Source organism: Rhodnius prolixus, unplaced genomic scaffold (genome assembly GCF_049639745.1).
Source record: "Rhodnius prolixus isolate KJV_2025 unplaced genomic scaffold, Rpr scaffold_3, whole genome shotgun sequence".
Lineage (NCBI taxonomy): Eukaryota > Metazoa > Arthropoda > Insecta > Hemiptera > Reduviidae > Rhodnius > Rhodnius prolixus.
Genome location: NW_027411603.1, coordinates 49,228,042 through 49,253,978, shown reverse-complemented (window position 1 = coordinate 49,253,978; position 25,937 = coordinate 49,228,042). Strand labels below are relative to the sequence as shown.

General features: G+C 35.6%; 1 protein-coding gene across 10 annotated transcripts in view; it reads left to right on the top strand.

Annotated features, from left to right (window-relative positions):
• The window catches only part of Lmpt (four and a half LIM domains protein limpet), a 434,583-nt gene that overhangs the window by 396,423 nt on the left and 12,223 nt on the right, over window positions 1-25,937 (top strand). Inside the window, exon 1 of one of the 10 annotated variants that reach the window (XM_074126576.1) lies at window positions 10,749-11,624. The exons of the other annotated variants lie outside the window; for them this stretch is intronic. Within the exon in view, the coding sequence (XP_073982677.1) occupies window positions 11,414-11,624 (211 nt within the window). The 5' untranslated portion in view covers window positions 10,749-11,413. Of the gene's footprint in view, window positions 1-10,748; window positions 11,625-25,937 lie in introns of those variants that run through there. 10 annotated transcript variants of the gene reach the window in all.

Genomic DNA, 25,937 nt, shown 5'->3' with positions numbered 1-25,937 from the left:
CGTTACCAATTCGTTACCAAGTAGTAGAAATTCACTTTGAATGTCTCCTCCCACTTTCTTTTCGTATTTGTTTCTTTGCTCTGTTTGTATGTTCATTCGTATGCACATTAGATGTCACGTGGGTGGTTTGGAATTAAGTAATTAGGTCTTGGCCAATTCCATACTACCGTCATCATTAACATAATTGAATGAAATGCTTCCATTACTGTGTGTCTGATTCTCCGCCACTTCCATTGAACAATTCCACTTGTGGCTATCTACTCAATCGCCTTGCACACTAAACTCTTGAACAATTCTATTTGACAAAATTAATAATTTATCAATTCACTGTTTTAGTTTGCCTGATTTGAATTTAGATACAAAAATTCTGATGTAAATACTCGAAATAGGATCTGTTCACCTGTTCTCTCAAAGGCTTCCTGGTTCAAATTTCTGCGCAAAATGTTCCCAGTAAAAATGGCAGTTTTATGATTGAATCATTTTACAATTTAAATAAAATCGGAGCAGGATAATCTTAAATTAGTGAAAATTCTATACGATAAATTTTTGGTTTATCAAGTTTGGCAATTACAATTATTCAGGTGTCAAGCGTGTACAATTTTGTTTGAGGGCGGGCTTTAACGTCCAACTACTAAATTAGGTGTCGTGGACGGAGGCAACTAGCAACATGCTTTACTATAAATTTCTCATATTAACCATTAAATAAAATCCAAGGCCTAGACACCGGGAATCGAACCCACTAAACCAACAATACATCTTAGCATTGCGGGTTCTATTCACTAAGCCGCTCGGCTATCGTGGAGCCTACCTTGTATTAAGTTTTAAACTGTTTTTCGTTACTATTTATTTTCAAATGGATTTGAATGGAAATAGTACTCTTTGGTTTATACCTCTAATGTGCCATTTCAGTACGTTCTATCTTACAACATGTATTACAATGTTTGTGAGATTCTTTAGAACTATATTTCTCATAAATGTATATATTACACCTTTTCTATTTATATCATTTAGAAACGTGTTAACATCTTTCAAGTTTCTTATTAAATTTACTCCCGGTAGATTTATTATTTGTATTAAATTCATACAAGTTGATATTTCATGGTTATCAGACATGTTCGTCATTGTATTTGGTTTTATTTATTATTATTTAAAACTATGTCACCGGATAAATGCGTAGGATTTGTCTCGTTGTACTTGTTGTACGATGCGGAAATAGAAATGAGGTTATCAAGAATTTATGTGAATTTATAAATTAAATTCCATGTATAATATATATCTATTTTTTTAAAAAATATTAAATAATTTAGGGCAATCTGTTATCATCGTGTAAACAATCGTAACCTTGAACCAACTGTTGCTCATATCATATTCTGTACATATTGTTTGTTATAAATGAGTTATGAAGAGTGTACAAAATTATTATTCAAAAGAAGATGGAATTATTTTGTGGTTTAAACCTAGGGATGCTGCTATCTTGCAAGATTGAGTTGGTTGGGGTAGGGGTGACAAGTCAGTAAGTCATGGATGCTGCCCCAGCTTAAATGACTTCGAATTGTAAAAGATTTTCATTTTTTCTCACATACAAATCCACTTCATAAAAACGTGTACGTGAAATTCTGCGTAGATTGTTTAAATTTCAAAATGGGATTAAATTTTCTATGGTGATGGAAGTGTATTACGTGAAAATCACGTCAGCGTTTAATTTATTTATTCTTTATTATCCATAAAAATATTTATTTTCTTTTATCTAATCTGATTATTATTTATAATTAATCAATCAGGTATTTATCCTCCTCAGCTTAATTCTTATGCTATTTGTTTATTGCAATGATTGTGCATGATTTTTATCATTGAATAGTAGCATGCTAATCAGAAATACTTTGCTGATAAATCTGGTAATCAATTTTATCAGCTCGCTCTTTTATATCTTCAAAATAATTTGCCGATTAAAAAATTAGGTTCTTAAATAATAAAAATACTCTTCGTATTAATAAAAAGCAATCGATTTAAATTCACGTATTTACCCATTACGTGATTAAATCTCTTTGGGTATAACATATATTATGTGATATTTAAAATGCAATACATGAATGTAATGTGGGTAGAGTAGAACGAAATGTGGACAGACTAGATCCTCGAAAATTGAAATGATTTTTTTTTTTTTAATAAAAGAAAAACTTGCTTTTTCACAGCCTCTTGCACATGCGCAAGACTGTCCCACTCCAGTTGTGATTATAGTTTTGTTGCATTAAGGGTCCTAAACATTGGGCTTTTCGGCTTCTTCCAGGAGTTGTTCTAGTATTCTATGAAAATTAAGTGCTCCTTAAATGCACAACAGCTGTTTCTAATCATTTTCTAAAAAAAAATCAGCTGTTCAGATATCCAGGAATGAAAAGCAGCTCCGCAGTTCTCTGATAAGGGAGATGAATTACCTTTTGCAGAACAGCTGTTTCTTATTCTTCTCTAAAATCACCTGTTCAGATATCCAGGAATGAAAAGCAGCTCCGCAGTTCTCTGATAAGGGAGATGAATTACCTTTTGCAGAACAACTGTTTCTTATTCTTCTCTAAAATCAGCTGTTCAGATATCCAGGACTGAAAAGCAGCTCCGCAGCTCTCTGATAAGGGAGATGAATTACCTTTTGCAGAACAGCTGTTTCTTATTCTTCTCTAAAATCAGCTGTTCAGATATCCAGGACTGAAAAGCAGCTCCGCAGTCTGATGAGGTGATGAATTAGAGGTTCTTCTCCATCACCACACAGAATCTACAGATGTTTTGCAGGGCAAAACTTTTCGAGTAACCACTAAGTCGGCAAAGCCTCGTGAGAACACCCCTGAAAGCGCAGGCAGTCCATATATATTTTTTGTATCCATACCAAGGCGAACCTTAGATCTTTTTCTGGTTTTATCTGGTTCACCAGTGTTGATCATTGGATGATATACCATTAATGCCATCGCCTGGTCATCGTACCGAACCGGAACTTAATACGACACCTGTAGTTTTTGAAGTTTAATGATGAACACGGTGGGAGCAATTTAGAGAAAATCAGGAAATAGTTGAAAAAGAGAAACACCAAAAAATGGAGATTTCTAAGATTTCTGTGTGTCAAGACAAAAAACGTTTCATTTCCGGTCAAAATTTTGAATTTCTAAATTGCAATACTTCCGTTATCAAGGTTAAGAGAAAGTTAACAGTTAAAATTGGACCAGAAATCATCACATAAATTAGACTACTACGAATGTATGTCACCTATTACTACTAAATTATTCTCGCATCATTATCATCACGACCATCATTAACTGCTGCCAACTTTAGCATACAAAACAAAAATAATAATAAAGAAAGCCTTGAGAGGAACAAAAAATCTATTTAAACAGGTTGTGCAATAATATTGCTGTAGAGAATCACACTTGTATGGAGACTATGTCATCTTTATATTTCTCTTCTTCGTCTCCCTATCACATCGTAACCAATTATCTAACTGGGTTCCCCCCGTCCCAGCTACCTCTTCGAAACAATACTCGTATCGAAACATGTTTTCGTATTCATATTTAATATTAATATTGTTTTCGGGGTTTGTCGGCGGATGGAGGGAGAAGTAACCGGTTGTTCTTAATGATAATATGTTATTAAACATTGCCAAGGTGTGCTCAGGGAGGTCTCTTCCGGTGTATGTTCTCTTTCTTTGGAAATGAGGTCAGCGTAACCTTGCTGCCTTGCAGAACAGATGGGGATTCTTCTTCAGACTCATTTTGTCACTCTACTTAACTTTCACCAAACAAAAAGTGGAAGTACGGCAGTCGGAATGAATTACGTCATTGAGTCTTCAACTGGAAATACATTACAAATACGTAGATCTGTTCGTGTACAGCATAACACAAAAAAAATGGTAAATCTCAGTTACTTTAACTTTGATTTGGTGCCAACTGAGGGGAGCTCCTGGATGATCCACTTTCTTCCAGCTCATGGCTTTTACGTAGTTTCTCGTAGTTTCCATTCTTGTAGATCTAGTAACTTTCCTTGAATTACGAGTAAAAAAGAAAAAGTAATCGCCTAGTTTTTCAGGCGGGGCTTAACGTCCAACTACCAAATTAGGTGTCGTAGACGGAGGCGACTAGCTAACGTACTTTACTATAAATTTCTCATATTAACCATTAAAATAAAATCCAAGGCCTAAGACCGGGAATCAAACCCACTAAACCAACAATACATCTTAGCTTTGCGGGTCTAGCCTATAACCGCCTGACATACTTTACAGCAAATTCCTCATATTAACTATTAAATAAAATCCAAGACCTAGACACCAGGGAATCGAACCCATTAAACCAACAATACATCTTAGCTTTGCGGGTTCTATTCTCTAAACCGCTTGGCTACCGTGGCGCCTTGAATTACGAGTATAATACTTTAAATAGGAAACATATTTTATGGTTCTTCTCAGTTTGTACTGTCTGTCATAAAGTGACTTTGTTTGCAATTAAATTAAATCGATATAGATGCATTTAAATTATCACACTTCCTTACCTAAATAAGATAAAGCGAGAAATAAATCTGAAAAAAACAAAAACTGAGAAAATCGATTCAATTAAACGACATTTTGGGACAATGGATTTTCTGGTTGGCCCAAATCATATGGCATGCTCTGGTTGGTATCGAAGCAATATGTCCCAAATTTGAAAATGTTGCGTTTCTTTTTTTCTTATTTGTAATTGGTTCATTCATACACACGCGCACACGCTTAGACCAATCAGGTAAACTGATTTTTACGTACTCAGGTTAATACAGGTAATGTCAAAACATCGATTTGTGGTGAAAGCAAAAAGTAAAAATAAAAAAATGAAAATTAGAACAGTAATTTGCGAGTGGGCTAAAGCAGGAAGTGAACAAAAGTTTTAACAAAATATTATGCTACGTAAATTGTACTAAGAGGAAGTCCCTTGCGTTTGACAAAATACAGAGATTTTTGTCGTTTTTCTTCTTCCTTTTTTTTAGACTACTGAATGAAGTGTCGTAACGACACTGACTGAATCTGAAGGATATAGCCTGATTATTCAGCAAATAAAGTACGAGGCTTAGGTTTCAGGCTATAAACAAGTCTACAGCCGCCATATTCCCCTCCTAATCTGGTCTTTTTATCTCTCCTATAATTCTCTTGATTTCCACACCACAGCAGTGCCACCTGTATCTTTTATTTATAAAGAACGTAATAGATGACTTTAGGAAAAACAAAAAGAAGTGATTAGATTTTCTGGAAAACTGATTTCAATATGTTCTTTAACTGTTTTATGTCGCCGTTATACAGGAAAGTGTTTGGACTTTGATCATCTTTTGAAACGGTGTAAAATACTTCGAGTATCTGAAGTGATGTGACGGGATTGTAGATTGTATAAGACGGGCGGTTCCACCAAAAAGGGGAAGGAACGCAGACAATCCAAAATGCCCATTGTTCCCCGCCCACCCCTCATCTCATAAGAGATACCGAGGTTTAAAAAAACAAATCCGGCTGAAAGTTGCCAGATGCTAATATAATAAACTAATAAAGTAGTAACAGGACACTAGGGAGCATGGCGACTAATCGCCCAGTGCACTGAATAAACCTAGAAAGTTCGTTAAGATTACCAGATACTATATTCTCCGGTAGGTAGACAGTTAACCCCCGAAGACGAGGAATCTAGTTTTAGAATTTAGTTTTAAAACGGGACACACCTCTACAAAATGCCGCACAGTCTCATCGGACTCACCACAGCCAGCGCAAATTAGCGACTGGTAAGGCCGCATTTGAAAGATGAAACGGGATAGCCTCAATGAGAAGCGGAACTCAAGCCTGTGCATTATTTGGGGGGGGGCGCGGAAGTCCTTTGCTTCAAAACAATTGTCACTAAATTTGACCCAAGTTTGCTGACATTCTTTAAAAAAAAAAAAAATTGTCATACTTGGTAGCTTATTGGTGGCCGTGGCTCTTCATTGCTCGCAAATAGAGTTTAGCCAATTCCTTTGGCTCCAGGAATACGAGGCTGTTATCCAATACACGGACAAGCTTCGCCTAAGTGGTTTCCCACAAATGGCCAGGATCTCTAGAAACTTGAATTTTATTAGTTTTTTTCCAATATAGGACAAATCCTTGGCATGCCTTGTTACATAATATGTCCGAAAGAACCAAAAAACAGAAACAAATATGGCTCCCCTCTCTGTCCCATCTCTTCCTCCACCCCCTCAATCTCGCTGAAGTATAACATTCCATCTTCTATATCATAACATTTGATATGTTCAATTATTTGATGTGTAAGATACATTTATGTGTACGCGCGTCGTTTTGTTGATAGATTAATATTTCTTATCACGTAATCTATTTGGACAAAATATATAAAAGTATGATGTCACCCTTTATCGCTACTATTCGATCATCTTTTTTGTCTATTCTTAGATTATTATTTATTTATTATTATCTATTAGCCTCTTTTAAATAATTCACTTTTAATTAATAAATTTTAATAATAGTAATTGATTGTAAATTTTATAGTAGTCATAAAATAAAAATTTGTGGTTATATAGAGCACTAGAATTAATTATATACAATACAGGTAGTCCTCGACTTACGACGTTGATCCGTTCCTACGCGGCGTAGTAAACCGTTTTTTCGACGAAAGTCGGAACATACGTAAACTGTACCATATACAGTACAGTACTGTATTACCATAATAACAGTACAGTACTGTAAGCACTTAGCCTATCCTGACACAGTACCCTACATAATTATCAAAAAAACACATATAAAATACTGTACAGTACGTTTAATAATGAAATAAAACAGTAATAAAAAAACAATAGTGTACTGTAATAAAAAGAGACCCGCAAAGCTAAGATGTATTGTTGGTTTAGTGGGTTCGATTCCCCCTGGTCTAGGTCTTGGATTTTATTTAATGGTTAATATTAGAAATTTATAGTAAAGTATATTTGGCGGTTATAGGCTAGACCCGCAAAGCTAAGATGTATTGTTGGTTTAGTGGGTTCGATTCCCCCGGTCTAGGCCTTGGATTTTATTTAATGGTTAATATGAGAAATTTATAGTAAAGTATGTTAGGTGGTTATAGGCTAGACCCGCAAAGCTAAGATGTATTGTTGGTTTAGTGGGTTCGATTCCCCCTGGTCTAGGTCTTGGATTTTATTTAATGGTTAATATGAGAAATTTATAGTAAAGTATGTTAGGCGGTTATAGGCTAGACCCGCAAAGCTAAGATGTATTGTTGGTTTAGTGGGTTCGATTCCCCCTGGTCTAGGCCTTGGATTTTATTTAATGGTTAATATGAGAAATTTATAGTAAAGTATGTTAGGCGGTTATAGGCTAGACCCGCAAAGCTAAGATGTATTGTTGGTTTAGTGGGTTCGATTCCCCCTGGTCTAGGTCTTGGATTTTATTTAATGGTTAATATGAGAAATTTATAGTAAAGTATAGTTAGGCGGTTATAGGCTAGACCCGCAAAGCTAAGATGTATTGTTGGTTTAGTGGGTTCGATTCCCCCTGGTCTAGGTCTTGGATTTTATTTAATGGTTAATATGAGAAATTTATAGTAAAGTATAGTTAGGCGGTTATAGGCTAGACCCGCAATGCTAAGATGTATTGTTGGTTTAGTGGGTTCGATTCCCGATCTTAGGCCTTGGATTTTATTTAATAGTTAATAAAAGAAATTTAACGCCTCCGTCCACGACACCTAATTGGTAGTTGGACGTTAAGCCCCGCCTGAAAAAATAGGAGATTACTTTACTTTACTGTAATAAAAATTTCATACTACTGTACACCAAAACACGTACAGTAGTTCGCGGGCTTTTCATAGTACATACTGTCTGTACAGTACTGTACTGTAAATTGGAGTAGTAACCACGAAACGTCGTAACTCGAGACCATCGTAACCCGAGGACTACCTGTATATATTTATAGATCTTGAAAGAATCTTTCGAAAGATTTGCACTTCTAGTGATTTATCTTTAAAAAAGCATAGAATTTCTGCATCTCATTTATTGGTTATTAGAATTATGTTAATGGAAGACTTTAATCTGAAAACTACTTCCTTTTTTTTTTTACTGAAGAGACCTCTTTCCGGTGATAAATATTTCGATAATCAGTATGGCTGTATTATTTCCTGTAAGCTTGTTACAGTCAGAGAAATTAGACGAATGAACCCACTATTTCTGCATCTTTTAGGACCAATAAGTGGGAGAGAGAGTTAAAGGGATCTTAATGAACGTTCTGATTCCTTAAAAAGGTAGCAGTTTCTCGTAAGAATGCAAACATAGATACCAATCTGGCAGACAGTATCATAAATCCTCCTATTTTTTGGGGGGGGGGGCGAGATAAATTGCAATTACAAATGTCGATCAAGGTTGTCTGTCGATAGTATCGCCCACTGAGACCCCCCTTGGGGCAAGGGCAAAGCCCCCTACGCCCTGATACAAATTGAGAGAAAAATATTCCACCATATGAGGCCGGGGTAGGTGCGTGTCTAGAGAAATGTGACCTACATTCTGTTGTACGATCAGAGAGGCAGGTGTTCGTTATTCTCAGGGTGTCTGTGTGTTGTTTTTTGCTGTTGTTCAGTTCGTAGTTTTTGTTCGCATTCTAAGTACTTCGACCTAGCTCGAGCTCTCTGGGTGATTAGAACCAAATCTACAGTAGTACAATAGCAAGCACGAAGATTAATATTGCTAGCTATATTAACTGTTTCATAGCATGCTTGGTGCAAATTAAAAGCACAAAACAATGGAGAATCTTTTAATCTAGTACAGCTGTTCTCATTTTCTCTCGCGGTCGATCTAATTTGCTTATCTACCTGTATTGTTCTAATTAAATTTTATTCTTTATAACCGTCTATTACTGTGGTTAATTGAGTTTTCCTTTTTGGAAAAATATACCTGACTTGTAAAACAGCTCAATTCAAAAATAATAAACTGAAAAACTCTCCAAACATTACCTGAATTAATGAATAAATATTTATTTCAAAATATATACAAATAATAAATATGTAATGAAGTACAATGCACAATACATTTTAACCTTCATATCAGTGCTAATCTTAGTAAGGTTAAGATGAGCAGGATAGGAATTTAGAGGAAAAAAAGGAGAGGAAAAACCTGCAGCTAGTGTAGAGAGTTAGAGGAGTAACTGTTTTATTCTTCTGTGTCCTGTAGGTTATAGAAGGATCTGTATGGGACTATGTGGCGACAGAGTGGATTAGGATGGAAATCTAGGATGGAAAGGAGTTTCAGGAGATGATTTTGGATATAGGAGTGTACCGGGGGGATAATGGATGCAGTCTTCGTGGAGTGAGTCAATTCTAGTGCGTCATGGAGAGAGTCTGTTGCGAGTCTCCAGAAATTTGTTCTGTGTTGTCCTGAAGTTTCTCTTGATGTTGCTACTACTACAAGTCCAGGCTCCAGGCGGAGGAGGCTTAGAGCAATATCGGCGCCTAATGACTACTTTATAGAGGAGGAGTTTGTTGGTCCATAGTCATTTTGGAGTCACTTGAAGAGTAGAGGAAATAATAGTCTTACTAGTCCAGTTTGCCTGAGTTTACTGTTTGTCCCTGAACGTGCGTAGTGAAAGTCAGTTTGTGGTCCCAAAATTAGGCCTAGTTACTTTAACGTGGGTAGACCACGCTATCAGAGAATTATTATGTCTGATTTGTCGATTAAAAGAAGGTCTACGTTTGGTGAAGAGTATAGCGTTAGTCTTATTGTGGTTTATTTTAATTTTCCACTTATTGCAGAATTTTGTTAGTCTGTCTATTGCAGGAGTAAGTCTGTTGGGTGATGGTCCAAACATTACCTTTCGATTAGTTGTCACCGTAGCGATATGTACAGATTTTTTAGATTGATTTTTTTGTTTACCTTCTCTCTTTGCTCCTTAAAAGGAAGAAGATTAAGATTAAGATTGGAAAACGGGACGGGTCCTTCGCCCCACGGCACCGCGGCCATTTGAAGCTTATTGTGCCAGCCCCTTTTTGAGTCTAGTAGTTGAAACCTTCCCTTCTAAAAAAGGTTGAGGACTTTCGCTACTAGTTCTTTTTTTGCACGGTCTCAAAGAACCAAAGGTTTCATAGCGCAACCGCCCTGCTATTGCAACACAATCGAATGCACATGTGAGAGGCCGTCTCCTCCTCTTCCTTGGCACAATCTGCACAGCGGTTCCGCGAGCTAATAAGCCCCCACCTAACGCAGATGTTTCTTGAACTCCCTAAGAGGAAGCTTTGAGATCGTGCATATTTTGGAGTTTTTTTTACCGGAAATAAAGATTTTATGGCACACTGAGCACGAAAAAAAGTGTGTTTTATAAAGAAATTATCATATTTATAGTCAACATAAAACAGGAAATCCGCTTAATGTTTGCATTTTATATTTGATTAGGAGTTGTTTAGGATTTCCACCATTATTACGTACAGCAGTTGTTTTCTTATCTCTTTTCCATTGGGTAAAATGCGCCCCTCAATTAGTAGTACGTATTTATTCAAATATTTCGCTCCAAATTTATCCCGTAATTATTGGAGATTCGAACTGCAATATTCAGTGCAAGAGGAAGTGGTATAAGTTTTTTCACGTGTTTTTCTTTTTATTACGTCAGACTGGTGATGACGTCTCACACAAAATTCATTTTATCACACACAAACACACCTTATATTCTGTAATTTGTGAAAACGTAGTAATGTACTATCGTGATATAGGGTGAGAATGTACACATAGCTTTTGGAGTGGTAGGGTGTTGCCATGGTGACCGAGATAAGAGGTCCCCCCCTCAATTTTAAAAAGATCAGTATAGTTTTTTTTTTTTTTTTATCATCAGCTGACGTCTAGTCTTTAGTGTGCCGTGTGTCTGCGATCAGTAAGGCTGTGGGTTTTAAATTATTGTATAACCGGAAGTCCAGTTAACGAGTATAATACTGAATTACGTTTTAGTAATCAAAGTTACGGGGAAGGTGTTATTTATTTATTACTTACAGACATTCTGATTTTTTATTTTTTTTTATGTTTAAATTATATCCTGAGCATTTTACGTTTTTCTGATTTAGCAACAACAATGGCTGAATGTTAGTCGAGCGTGTAGGTAGTTGATGTTGATTTTAAATTAGTTGCGCGCGCATATCTCTTTAATAAACTACGCTGACCAAAAACGTCATCAAGTGCAAAAGCAACGGTGGAGGGGGTCCAACAACAACTTGGGCGCTTTCTTTGATTGAAAACTTCATTCTTGCAGTCGGTACTGTACAATAAATATTGCGCTTTTATTGACGTACGAGCTTTTTGAACAGTTCAGTTTGAAACGTCGGTGTTTTTTTGATTCCAATTCCTTTTTCTTTTCTTTGATTTGTGAGAAGAATAACCGGATACTGCCTCCCCATCTTTGTTAAAAAAAAAAAAGAGTACCATGGCCACCGATATATTGCATACAAAATTAGATACCCTCCACATTTCCGGCGAAGAACGTATCAAAAAAGCTAGAGAACGAGACGAAGATGTGGCCATTTTGTCAACATTTCTACCAGCTTCTTTGACAGCAAATCAACCGCCGTCAAAACCGTTTATCTGTGTACTTGGTAAAGAATGTTTTCTTGGAGATCCAAAATTGACTACGCCAGGTATTCTAAAATAAGTTTATTTGTTGTTTGTCTTAATGAATTTATTGTGTATATTGAATTTTTAAAAAAATATAAGCATATATTTTCACTTCCTTCTATCTCTCTCTCTTTAGAGGAAGTTTGGCCATCGTGTGGATTTAGTTTGTTGTTTAGTTGTCTCCGGAAGTAGACCATCTCTATTTCCTCTCTGGTAGTGTGTGTCTGTTTGATCAGCATAACTGAAAAAAATGAATTAATTATTCCATCATTATTACGTACAGCAGTTGTTTCATTGCTTCGCTTCTGTTGCGTAGAAAGCACCCCTGTAATTAGTAGTATACATTTAAATATTTCGCTCCAAATTTATCCCGCAATTATTGGAGATTCGAACTGCAACATTCAGTGCAAGAGGAAGTGGTATAAGTTTTGAAAAAAACTTTAACCAGCTGACCGTGAATATGGTTTTGATCTACAATAATTCGGTCCAACAACGCTTTAGCCAATTGATTTTCCATTGTTATTATTCAAGTTTTTCACGAAAATGGCTCGTAATTTTCCTGTAAAAACTTGTTAAAAATTAAGATCTTAGATAACTGCGTAGAAAACTAATGAAAACTAAAAAAATAAGTGCTGTACAGATTCACTTCCTGTTACACTTTCAACTCGATCTTATTCTTTTAGACATTGTAATTATACACATAAATGAGTTTACAGGTGATAGAACGGTAAAATATACTAGAAGTAGTAATTTAGAGTAGAACTTAGTTGAAGGTAATGAAATTGCTTGTCTCCCTAAGGAACCAGCGTAAATTAATTCTTCTGAGGATATCTTTTTTTTATATAAAAATAATAGAACTGCGCATGTGTGAATGCCAAGTTTAAACTTATAATCATAGATACGAAACTAAACGAAAAAATAGGAACAATAAAAGCTTTCCGGTTGCCTGAATTTCAAAAAAAAAAAACTTTAAATTTGACTTACGTATTAAAATACGTATTACCATACTATTGGTGAAGAAGCGAGAGTAAGAAGATTTTCCGAGATTTGAGAGAAGGAATCTCAAGAAATCTAACATTGCTTTGATGGACAAAATGTCAAGTAAAAAGTCAAAAGTCATCCTTTTACGCAGTTTTTTCCCCAAAAAATTCGCTTTTATTAATTTTATTTATAAAATAGACGAAGAAACCAGTTCCGGCAGCGCTCCTTATAAGTTCACGTGTGGGTGACCCTCCTCTCTCCCATAGTTACTTTCCTCGAAAGTCATTAAAATTTTTGGTCAGCCTTATTGAGATCAAATAGCAGTCTATATGCGTATTTTTTTTTTTTTTTTTTTTTTTAAATCAAATAAGGTTTTAAACCGGAAGTCCATATATTGACAGACTTTCATTGAATAAGACCCCTCCCCCCTACTCCAGTGATTAGCGTAACCTAGATTCAATAGCGGAAATCACAGGTTCGAATCCAGGCTGTTTTTTCTCTTCCATAAAGCTTTTTAAAGCTCACTGCCCCGCTGTTTGACAGTGTAACGAGAGAACACTATTCCGGAGGCCGGCTGTTCACTGCGCCGATGAGCTCTCAGATGTTGATGCACCCAAAAAAAAATGGTGTCCATATCTACCTGAAGATTTCTACCTGAATGGTTTAATCTAAGAGAGTCTAAAACTATACAACAGTTTTATTTATAGCTTCTTACATAAGTTACAGGCGACACTGTCCATCTCCTGGACAGTTAGCTGTAAGAAGCTCCTCTAGGAAGATAAAAAAATCTAAGGGGCCAGGCAGCTGGATTCGAACCTATGATCTTCGCGTTGGAAACTAGTTAATCCCTTCCCTTATTGTTAATGAAATTTAATTCTGATTTTTTCCAAATTTTAAGAAATGTTTAATAAGAGTTTTTAAACAAATTGTTTCCTAATTATTAATAAAACAATTTGAAAATGTAATTAATTGTGTGTTAAAGCCTTAGATAAGAAAGGTAATAATCTGACTAATTATAAGAGTGAGACTACGTTAAATTTTAGAATCTTTTTTTAGAATCCAGAAAATCAATAAAATAATATTAATCAAAATACTTCTTTTTTTAAATTTTTTAACATCAAATGATTTGTTTTTCTACGCTGAATATGGTTAAAATCGTCTACATCATTCTGTTATTTGATTATAAAGTCAAATCTGTGGCAAAAGACAAATTCTATTGTCGCTCCTAAAATATATCGTAATGTCATTTGGTCGTAATATGAACAGTGTGAGCACAATAGAATTTGTCTTTTGCTTATTGATTCGCTTATTGATACTACAATGTAGTAACTACATCGATTAACGCAATAATCAATCTGATTGAAAAATCAATTCGCCACTAATCAGGATTGCATCACTCCATTTTGCTTATCACAACTTCCGTAAATTCGATCTTAAATCTTTGGGTTCCTGCCTAAAAAAGAAAAAAAAAAAAAGATAGTGAGTCACAGCTACCTCAAAACCTCAATAAAATCAAATATTCCCCTTGAAACCAGCCTAAGCTCGAATCAAAAACTGGTCGAGATAAAAATTATTGGAAAAATTAACTCGGGGAAAAAAAAGACAGCGTTTTAGGGAAGTTGTGATAGTTTCCGCCAGTTTTCCTCCAAATGAAATTCAAATGAGTTTTTCAATTTTCTAATAAAAAAAAAAAAATGTAACTTGACCAGTAGCGTCTTATTGTTATTATTTTAGTCTTAAGTTTGTTGACCATCTTGATTTAAAAGAAAAAAAAAAAAGATAATCAATAGTGACAAATCTAAAAAGGAAGCCACAAGCCTTCTAGAAACCTTGTGACAGCAGAGAGCATCCTAAAGCGCAACATTAAACTGGGCTTCCGGCCAACATTTCGTGCATACTTAAACCACAACACTGGACACACTTAAACACACAACAGAGTGAAGAAGTAAGAAGTGACAGAGAGAGAGAGAGTTACTGGAGGTAAAAATAAGGTTACCTGAGTTAACTGACCTACAAACACTGTGTTCAATTTAATTAATTAAAAGTTATTCTTTCTAATTTTTTTTTGAATTAATTAAGGAGAAAAAAGGTGCGTTATTTTAATAAAACAATCGCCTGACTAGCGGACTCTCCCATAACTGTGGGCAAATGTTTCCTCATCCTGTGGGAATCTAGATCAAGTTTAATTTAGTAATCATGTTGCCTACTCTATTCACAACTAGATACGATCTACATCTTTCTCTCTGGCATCTACAATCCTATAGATACGAGCGTAGTGAAAAATTTTTGATAGAAAAATAGATGTTTAAATAAAAAGTATTTTTGACTTTCTCTTACTTCTTGCGGAAGTACAGCAATCGTGCCAAAATTTTTTACTATTAAGTTTTTTCCGTAAGAACTAAAACTCGTTTCTTAAAAATTTCATTCCTTTACAGCAGCTCATCCTAAATCCTTTAATTGAACACTTGTCTTCTTCCACATTACCAGGCAATACTCCAAGGAGATTGAAGAGAAGATGGCCCCGCGATCTATTCGATAGTGCATCTATTCACGTTAATGCGAGTGTCGCCACTGGGTGCCTTCTCCAATCTTCATTCACGACATTATTATTACATCGCATTTGCTTGTTGCAACAACCGTTGCAGTCGCAAATTTCAATAAAAGATTTTTAAAAAACAAAACCTGTTTTATCTCTCTAGGATTCCAGAAATAATATTTTCCTACTTCACCCTGGAACAGTTCCAGGGGAGCCAACATGATGTGAGATCTAAGCCCCCTAACTTTTATTTCGAATCTTTTTTTCCACAGAAAAGTCAATTTTAATTGGATGTAGGATACTGGAGAAAGTATGCGCTTAAAAATATAATTATTATTTAGAAGGCTTTGCTATCCGTAGAACTGAAGCGCAATGAATCATTTTAATGAATACCTGAAGGTGTATCATCAACTCTTTTACTCTACGCAAACCTGTAGATTTATTGTGGCCTGGCATAAAACATTCCAAGGAAATTTGGAATTTATAAATTTTAATAAATAGCGTGAAAAGAAGCCATTACAAATATGGCGTCCTAGATTTCATGAGCTACTCTGTAAATAATTATTAAACAATGATTATAATCACTGTTATTCCAAAGTTTATATCGATCTAAAATTTATCCCGGAACGGGAAAATAATAATTTTTAATGGAAATTAGGAGGCAAAGAAGTTGTCGAAAATTCTATGAATAGTAGATAAGAGTTTAGAAAATATTTTAACATCAGGTTTAAGGCATTCTTATAGATTTATATTTCATAGTGGTATTAAAGCAAAATGGCCGGAAGTAACTATAAAATATTTATACCTAGTTTCATATTTATTGGCTCTATAAACGGAACTTTCATACCCGTAAGAGCTTAACACAACAAAGTTTATTCGACAGTATCATCTGTTTAATGTTAGATTACTTGGGTAAAGGTTACTTCTAACTTTTATTGGAGGCATTTCCTGTGCTTTTTTCTTTTTACTTCCTTAAATCCCCTAGTAAGAGGAAGTAAGGCGTTCAAGTCGAATTTCTGAAAATTTAATTTAGACTGTACATGAATCTATCGTATGTACCCAGAATGCTGGATAATTTCAAGGATTCCTAATTCACAACAGATAGCGGCTCTTAATACGAAGTATAGAGGATTTTGGATTTTGTTTTTGCCGGAAGTATACGTTTTTTTTTTAGAACGGGCTGATTTTGGGGGGCAAATTGTGACGTCATGGATGTTTTCATCCGGCTTAACCTCTTCTAATGCCTTAAAAAATATTCCTGGTCATCATTATTTTATCTTGAATTTCCCTGAAAAGAGTTCTTCTTTTGAAACCACCCACTTCCAAGATTTGAGCTCCAAGGAAAGTGTTTCTCCTCTCTTTTCTTGATTTCCACAAAATGGGAGCCAATGATATTGAAACTACTGCTGGCAGGAAGTGGTGTCTAGTTAAAAATCCTTCGGGGGATGCTGTCATTTCCTCATTTTTTAACTTTTTCTGTTCCTAATTCCCATTTCCATCGTTTTATACCTCTTCCTTCTCTTAATGATCTAGGCTTCCGCTTCAAATTTCTTAAATAAATTGGTTGGTTTCCATTCTTGATCACTCTTTGTAAAGGATAGTCAGCCTTTTCAGAGCTGCGAACTCCCCATATACCCATTGAATGTTAACTGCGTAACTTCATAAAGTGACTAGTATTATAACCTACCAAGCAGATCATAACATTGAACAACGATACGGAAAGCATTTCTAAGCGAATCCGTGGATATTCAGAGTATCTTAAGTAACACAATGTAATCGGCACTAGAACAGTTCTTTAACATTGCGCTCATCAGTAACAAGTAAAGTAAAGTAATTGCCTATTTTTTCAAGCAGGCTTTACGTCCAACTACTAAATTAGGTGTCGTGGACGGAGGCGACTAGCAAACATACTTTACTATAAATTCCTCATATTGAACACATTAAATAAAATCTAAGGCCTAGACCTGGGGAATCGAACCCACTAAACCAACAATACATCTTAGCATTGCGGGTCTAGCCTATAACCGCCTAACAAACTTTACTATAAATTTCTCATATTAACCATTAAAATAAAATCTAAGGCCTAGACCTGGGGAATCGAACCCACTAAACCAACAATACATCTTAACTTTGCGGGTCTAGCCTATAACCGCTCGGCTATCGTGGCGCCTACATCAGTAACAAGTAAAATTAATTGTTAAAAGAGTTCTAAATAAGTTTTTCTTCGTATCCCTTACTAATTAGTAATTTTTTTTTGGAAAAAAAGTTAAATTAATAAAGAAAAATCGAGTTTTTCTTACAGAGGAAAAGAAAATAAAAAATCTGGCTAGTTTTCCTAAGTAAGTTTCCCTGATTTAAACTTGAAAGCTGTGACTTATTAAATCAGGAGGAAAATATTTGTGGAAATCAAAAGTAAAGTAAAAAGAAAAACAAGTTTAAGTGGAGGGGATAAAGCGAGAAATTAAAGGAAGAAGTAGAAGAAAATGATTGTGAAAACAATGCGAAGAGAGTTTTCCTCAGCTTGTTTTTCCGAACTCTGTCACTCCTCCCCCCACCCGCCTATCAATTCCTTCAAGCCAGTATTTCACTTTTGTTTGCAAGTAGAATTGAAAAGTGAATCAACACAACTTTTCCCCTAACTTATGGCGCGTTTTCTCTTTATTGGAAGTTCTTATGGTGCCTCAGCAGAATTATGTTTACTTTCATTTAGTCGAATTCAATGGAAACCATCATGGCAAGAAATTTTTATGTTAATCGAAAACAAAAAATACATTTTTTAACGGTCCACCGGAAGTGGAAGTTTTTGCTAATTAGTTTTAAGTGACTTTCTGTTTTTATTTACTTTGCATGATAATGTAGGTCTGTTAATTTCTTTAATTACTACTTGTTATTGCCGAGACCCGCAAAGCTAAGATGTATTATTGTTGGTTTAGTGGGTTCGATTCCCCTGGTCTAGGCCTTGGATTTTATTTACAGTAAAGTATGTTTGCTAGTCGCCTCCGTCCACGACACCTAATTGGTCGTTGGACGTAAAGCCCGTCTGAAAAAAATAGGCAATTACTTTACTTTATTGTCCATTAATTTTTCAAAGTCAGGCGGTATAAGATGATATTCCCAGTCTTATAGTAACTTCCAGATTGCTTTGGTTAAGTCGAGATCTGATTTTTTTGATTTAATTGTGTTCATTGTTTTTTGATACAGTATATAGCGAACAGTGGCGGGCGCAAAAAAAAAATAGCTTCACGGGCACAGGGTTAAGAACCCAGCACAGGGTTGTTGTACATCTACGTAGGAAGGAATAAAAATTCAGCTGTTCTTTAAGCTGCCGTTTCAGCCAGTACTTTGCATATTGTTTTCAGTGATTTCTGAAGATCCTATTCGTTTAATAAACATCAAATTAAAGTCATCAACTTCTTTTCAGTACAAATACCAAGTTTTAAAAATTTTATTAAATAAACTTACTGCAATAGGAAGTCAAGTGAGTGTTCAAACACTCTTTTTCTTTTAAATTGTTTTTCCAGGAATTCCCACTCAGTGAGTTTTGATGAGATTGATAGTGTCAGATCAATACCCCCAACTCAATCTCGTCTACTTAATAGATTTAATCTAATAGTTTGAAGTTTCCTTGAAAATGGAAATTGATGAAATATTTTCCCATTAAGTGGGAAATTGTTTTAGAAGAAAATTAGGGTGTAAAACTTAGTTAAAAAAACTTTATTTTTTGATTGGCTTTTAACATTATAAATTCATGCACTAAAATTAGGAACAATTATGTATTGAACATCGTAAAATAAATCATGTAAAAATGATCTGGAAACCATTCACCATGAAAATGCAGGTGATTATTTGGGATTAGGATTGTTTCTGGCCTAGAACCATGTGCTTTTCGGGAGAACTTATAAGAAGATATGATTCCTAATAGGGCGGCCCTTAAGACCCCTTTGGATCTATTGTGGCTCCCCTCACTCTAGAGCTCGCCCCGCCAGACCTGTCCCCTTTTAATCAGTCTCTTAATTCTTTGGAGAGGGACTCTTGGGTAAAGCTCACAGGCCTCTTGGATTTTCCTCCCCAAGGAGTAACAATCCTTAGCCCGTACAAGCCCGGGAGAACTTATGGGAAGATTTGCCAGGAGAGAAGTTCGTGTAAAAAAAGAAGTAGGAGATGTTAGTGGGAATTCAGTTGAATATAAGTGAACGTAAAATAAAGAAAAGCCAATAAATCGCTGAGAATGTTTGTCTTAAGTGCCAAAAAATAAATTTAAAATAATTAGGAAAAAAGAAGTAAAAGTTTTTGGCAGAGGAAATATACTCGCATAACAGCGTTTCATGTTTGCAAACCATTAACAATAATTTAATGATAAAAAAAAAATTCTTTTTTGGGGCGAGGCGTTTTCTCCAATACTTTCCTTTACCCCTATCAAGAGAAAGTGAAAAAAAAAAAAGTTTTTCCAACTTTCTTTGGTCGCCATACTTGAAACTTTTCCTTTTCTAAGATTTACTTTGACTTTTCCTCTGTCTAACTTTTATTTACACGTCACTTTTTAATGGTGGAAAAACTTTCAATTTTCCTAAACCTTACATGATTTTTATCTTAATGTACTTTTATATTGTTTTACCTTTGGGGAAAAATATCTACTCACATGATTTCCTTTTCTATTCTCAACGTTCTTCAATCCACGAACATTAGAAGGAACCTATCCTTTCCGCTTCTTACAGGAAAATCAAAACAATTGGGGCAAGCGTTTCCGGTCAAGTAGCAGATTAATGTCTTTGTAGTCATTATACAAAGTTTAAATAAAAACTTAAACGGAAGTCGTGTTCCTGGCAATTATAGCATTTCCTGTTGGCCATTCAGCTAAACATCAAATTTATGAATTTGAGTTAACGGTTTTAGAGACGCTCACAACTTAAAATTCTATATTCAGTTTAAGTTGCTACCATTTTCTAAAAAATAACTCAATTTAAATTTTCTTCAACATTGAGTATACTGTGTCATGTGGGTACCAGTTTGCCTTTAACCTGTTTAGTGCGTTCGACGTGTATACACGTCAAACCAAATTTCTATTTCGGTGCGTTCGACGTGTATACTCGTTGTGAAAAATATAAATTTGCCATTAACTACAAAAAAAACTCGAAATTTTAATAAAATACAATAAGAATATTATTTGGTGGGATGTTTCCTTTGCCTTACCAATAGAACTGCCCAGTATTTTATGCGGAGGGAGGAGCCAGCCAAATGATAAGTGGTTGGTACATGTTTTTGGTCTCCGCATTAGAGATTTAGGGAATTAGGCACACAAATAGAAGCTCTCAACCCTTGTGCAATGCCGTTTTTACCTTAGAACGAGGTTCAGGACCTCAGTACGAGCATCATTTCATTCAGCACAGAATTCAAAGCTCTTTTCCTATTCCTTGTAAAAGCTCTTGTGCGTCCCTAGTTAACTAGAACAATGCATACGTGAAGCGGTGCTTTGATTTTTGAATGAGCACAGAATGCTCTGGTAATCTGTAAGCCCCTCCAGAGATTGCAGAAAAAGTCGCTTGCAGTGACTATTACGACTATTGTAAACTTTTGGTTGTTTTGCCCTGCGCGTTCGACGTGTATACACTTCATTGTCTGATTTTAATTCCGCACACCGTGGGTTTTTTTTTTTTAAAAAAAACTAAATTCCACGCTTAACTGGTTAATTTTATTTTCAAATAAATAATTATGGAATTTTATAAATTTCAACTTTAGAAAATATTTTAAATTTATGTTAGAAAACTATATGATGAAGGTTTGGGTATGAAATAATGGAAAAGTTGGGCGTTGGGTTAGTTTTCTCTGACCTTGCCGTTATTCAGGGAACAATAGATGCATTGTTCCTTAGCATATATATGTCTATAAGGGCTCGCTTTAGGTATAGCTAAGTGGGTAGGAGATCACGTTGAAATATTGCAGAGAAGTAATGCAGCTGGTTGAATAAAAGTGCTATTATAGTATTATGTCTTTAAGTAGGTGCTCTTCGAACTGACCAAGGAGTCAAACCTTCAGCTCGAAACTAAATCTAAGTCTTTTTCTATGGAAATAAGTCCCTCCAATCAAGTTATTGATTTGACAAAAAATAATTGAAACTAGGATATGTTTATTTGAAATTGTGGTTAAGTCCAGCATTTCTGGATAATATATTTGACTATTTTTTTTTATAAGTGCGTAGCGCACGCATGTTTATTGCCTTCCTGTTCGGTTTTGGACTTCCTTCTATCATCAGAGATAAAGGATGTTACTTCTCGGAGAGGAAAAATCAAAAGTCCTGAGGAGCTTTACCCAGGAGCCGCTCTCCAGAATTAAGAGTCTGATAGTAACGGAGGGGTCTGGAAGGCGAGCTCTAGGAGTGGTAGGAGCCACAATAGATTCAAAGGGGGCCACGGTAGCGTAGGCCTTGAGGCCCCCCTTGCTAGAATCTATCGATCTATCATCAAAGGTCGATCTATTAATCAAGTTTGATGTTTCGAGATATCAATTTCACTTAACAGACTCAACTTACACAAACTACAGGTCCACTAATCGGACAACACGATGACGCTGTTATAAGACAGAAAGAAAAAAGGAAGACATCTTAGAAAGAATAGAAATTTACAAAGCAGAATTGAACTCGGATACGCTATTTTTTTTTAAGCTCATTCCGGTTTATCCGCACTTGAGCAAGTATATTGCGAGAGTGTGATGTAAGTGTTTGTCGTCATGACCGGATAAAAATCAAAGATACGTTATTATTTGTTCATTTGTTGTTTTCTTTCTCTTTCCTTAATTCTTCTTTCTTCAACGCGCATTGTAAGGCTCACCTTATGAAACGTCTTCCGTTGAGTCTCTACTTGAAATTAATTTAATCAAACCATTTCCTTTTAGGGTTATGGCAGAAGACGAGCGGAAGAGCTTCCTTCTTTAAAAATTACAGAGCGTTAATTGAGTTACTGAGAGACTTCCAATATATCGAATAATTGCACCACCGGAAATTAACATATTATTGAATGAATTTTTCACTTCCCTTTAATATTTTTCTTTAGATCGCGCTTCCTGCGTAAACTAATAAAACTTCTTATACACACGACTACCAATATTTAATCAATTAATAACAATTCAAAGTAGGAAAACTGCCGTAAATTTTCCACCTCGAGCGTTGCAGTAGGTAAATATCGCCTGAGTTTTTCCATTAGATTTAAATTTTCTTTATTTCGCTCAGATAATAAAAGCTTTATTTGTGGATTAGCGACCAATAAAAGACTTTAGCTTCTTAAAAACGTGTTATCAGTAACAGAAGAATTACAATTCTCCCCAACCAAATGCAAACAGATTATCTTGGGCTACCTGTTGATTATTTTATGATTCTTTTACATAATTCTTTAAAGGTTATATTTTTAAAATTTATTCTTTAATTTAGTTTCTACCAAATTTAAATACTATATTGTACAAAATTAGGGCTATTATCCCTGTATCCTATCGGACGTTGTAGAACTGAGGTGGAGCAGTGGATTTTGGAAGGAACATCGGAAACGGTGGAGATGCCGGCCAAAGAAATTCTTGGCCTGTCAAAAACGGCTATAGTTGGCAGTTTAGCAGGTCCCGGATCCGACCAATTGGTTCAGGTTGGTTGAGTGGACATGCGAATTTAGCGTACCCAGCTTTTCAAATGCAGCCTTACCCAGTCTCGCCAATCTGTGCTGGCTGTGGTGAGTCCAATGAGGCTGTGCGGCACTTTGTAGGAGGTGTGTCCCCGTTTATTCTAAAACTAGATTTCTCGTCTTCGGAAGGTCAAATGTTTCCCTACGGGAGATTGTGGCATCTGGTAATATTTACCAGAACTGTCTAGGTTTATTCCAGTGCTCTGTGGCGATTGAGTCGCCATGCTCCCTAGTGTCCTGTCACTGCTTTATTAGTTTATTGTATTAGTATCCGGAAAACTTTAGCCGGATTTGTTGTTTTAAAGCCCCAGTAACTCTCATGAGATGAGGGGTAGACGGGGAACAATGGGAACCATTTTGGATTGCCAGCGTTCCTTCCCCTCTTTGGTGGGACCGCCCTTTTAATACAATCTAGGGCTAAAAAAAAAGGAATACATTTTTGAAATGTATGTCGCTTCGGACATCTGTGGTGGTACTTCTTCTGGAACTGGTTCGTGGATGTATGGAAGCAGAGGTTTCCATGAGATCGATCATTTAGACAAAATTATTTATTTATTTCTTGGAGGGGCTCCAGCAAACCATTGAAGATCGTGTAGTGACAATAACCTTGAATCAAACTTGTTCATCAAATGTGTTATGATCTTGTAATAAATATTTCTCTTAATTTTTAAGCTGTTTACTGCAATACTGCAATTAAACTGCAGTAATAATTCTAATTTTGGATAGAAATCTTACTGGAATTACGTACTTCTTTATTTTAATGGGAGGGCCCGACTAAAATTAATGATCTATAATTTGTAATAGAAATAAGTGTTAAATTGTTAGAGTGGCAACATTGACTAGCGGCCGGGTGACGCGTTCATCTCCTTGGCCTGTATCTAGACAACTGTCCGGACACGGGCTGCACCACAATACGGCTAAATCGAATACCTTGTATGGGATCAGCGGCTGATGCTGGTGTCTCACTTCCCACCACTCTCCTTGTGCAACTCCTTTCCTCTTTAACGAACATCTATCGCTCTCTCTGTTTATCTATCTTTGATCTTTTTTGTTTTATAAGTCTCAGAAGCTGGGTTTCTCTTAGTCATTCATTTTTATATTTATTTATTTTCACTTATTTTTACATTCTCTTTCCTAGGTAAGGAAATTTTCGTACGATCATGTTTTTTTATCGATTTCGATATTTCCGCCGGAAGTACCCATTCTAAGGTTCTCTGAGTTCAAAAAAAAATAGTGGTTTTTGTCCAGAAAATGGGTATTATGGGTACTTTTATACATCCTATATTGTTCTAAATCACTTAGACCAGCGGTTCCCGATCTTTTTTCATTAGTGTACCCCTTTACCTGATTGTTTCCTTGGTGTGTACCCCTAACATATATATAATATAATATATAATGTATATATCATATATAAATAAATAAAATAAATAAACGTATTCTTGATTTTACGTTTTGTAACTTTAAATTAACAGCAAAACAATCTGAATATACGTAATGTGTCTTGTAAAGAACATACAACAACATACATAATGATTTGTTCCTATTAAAAAAATCATCCTAAATTGAAACAGCAAAGTGTTAATAAAGGAGAAGTAAATTATATGCGCGCCATGTGCAATATTCGAATTTTTACATTTTCAGGAAATCATTTAATAATTTTTGATATATAACTTCCTCCTTATCACTCGGCGCCACCATAAGGTCAAGCACGAGCTAGTTCGGCTCCTAAGGGAAAAAGGATATACATGCTTTGAGGAAGTTTATTGCATCGACTCAGCGGGATCGACGAGGTATGCTGATATAGTCGCCCTTCATGACCGCGACAGATCGGCCCTAGTCCTCGACCCGACCGTGAGATTCGAGAGCAATGACCCGGACCAGGCGGAGAAAGTGGACTTGGAAAAAAAAGGTATATATGAGAGTTGTGTCCCCTTCTTGAAAGAGAGGTTCCATGACTTCGGTGACCGAGAGTTTCGGGTTCGGGGTCTCTGGTTCGGTGCCAGAGGTGTCATCCCTAAGCTGACTTTCAGCTTCCTTCAGGAGCTAGGGATTGATCTGAGGGAATTGGAAGCCTTGGCGGAGTCTATCATTGTGGACTCGATTGGCATTATCCACCACCACATCTACGGGGCATGAGTTTGATTGTTCTGCCCGCTTATTTGTTGGTATTATATGATTGTGATATATTGTTATTCTGATTTGGATGTTTCTGTTGCTGGTTTGGTTTATTTTATTTTATTTTATTTTGTTGACATATTGTATTAGTGTTAGGAACGATTTTCGTTTTTCTTTTTTTGCCTGACGAATTGAGGATCTCTCAATGGTGTAGTATTGGTGTTGACTTCTTTCTTTTTTTTTTTCCACTTTATCTATATATCTTGATTGACTGATTGGTACGCTGTGTGTCTAGCAACCCGATCTATTTGGGCAGCACCCTTTGTTTTGCAAATATTTGCATTAAAATGTTTCTCTCTCTCTCTATATTTACTTTAAAAAAATACTGCAGCATCGATTGAGTACTTAATTCTTGTCAATTTATATGTTATTCAGTTTTATTATAATAATTTTGTAATTTGGTTGTAGGAATCATTTATTATATAATTTTTTTTCTCATTAATAATATATCTGTATAATTTTTATATCTTCCGCCATAATAACTTCTTCTTTTTTGCGTATCCCTAAACAATCTTTCGCGTACCCCAGGTTGGGAACCGCTCACTTAGACAATCGTCCAAAGTGGAACCCTCAAACAACACTTATAAAAGACAGGAACTTAATGTCTCAAGAGGCCATTTGGATCTCTAAATCCATCCTGGCGATACACAATAAGCTCTTTCTTATCAAAAACAGAATTGTGCGTAGGGCCTTGCCCAAAATTTTGCAAGATCCAACAACTTATGCATTCCTTCCAGTCTAACAAAAACTTTCATAGAATCTTGAAACGAGCCTTATTAATGGATCGCCGGAATTCTATCCACCAACATGCCCCTTAATGTAGCCCTTCCTATAATCATCAGTTAAGTTTCAAAACTTTTCAACAGTAAATTCTAGCGAATCTTCTCTCGTTCATTCGCTTTCCAACCAACAGATTGGTTGGAAATATAATATACTATATAATATAGATTATTATACAGAGTACCCTGGTCACGATTTTCCAT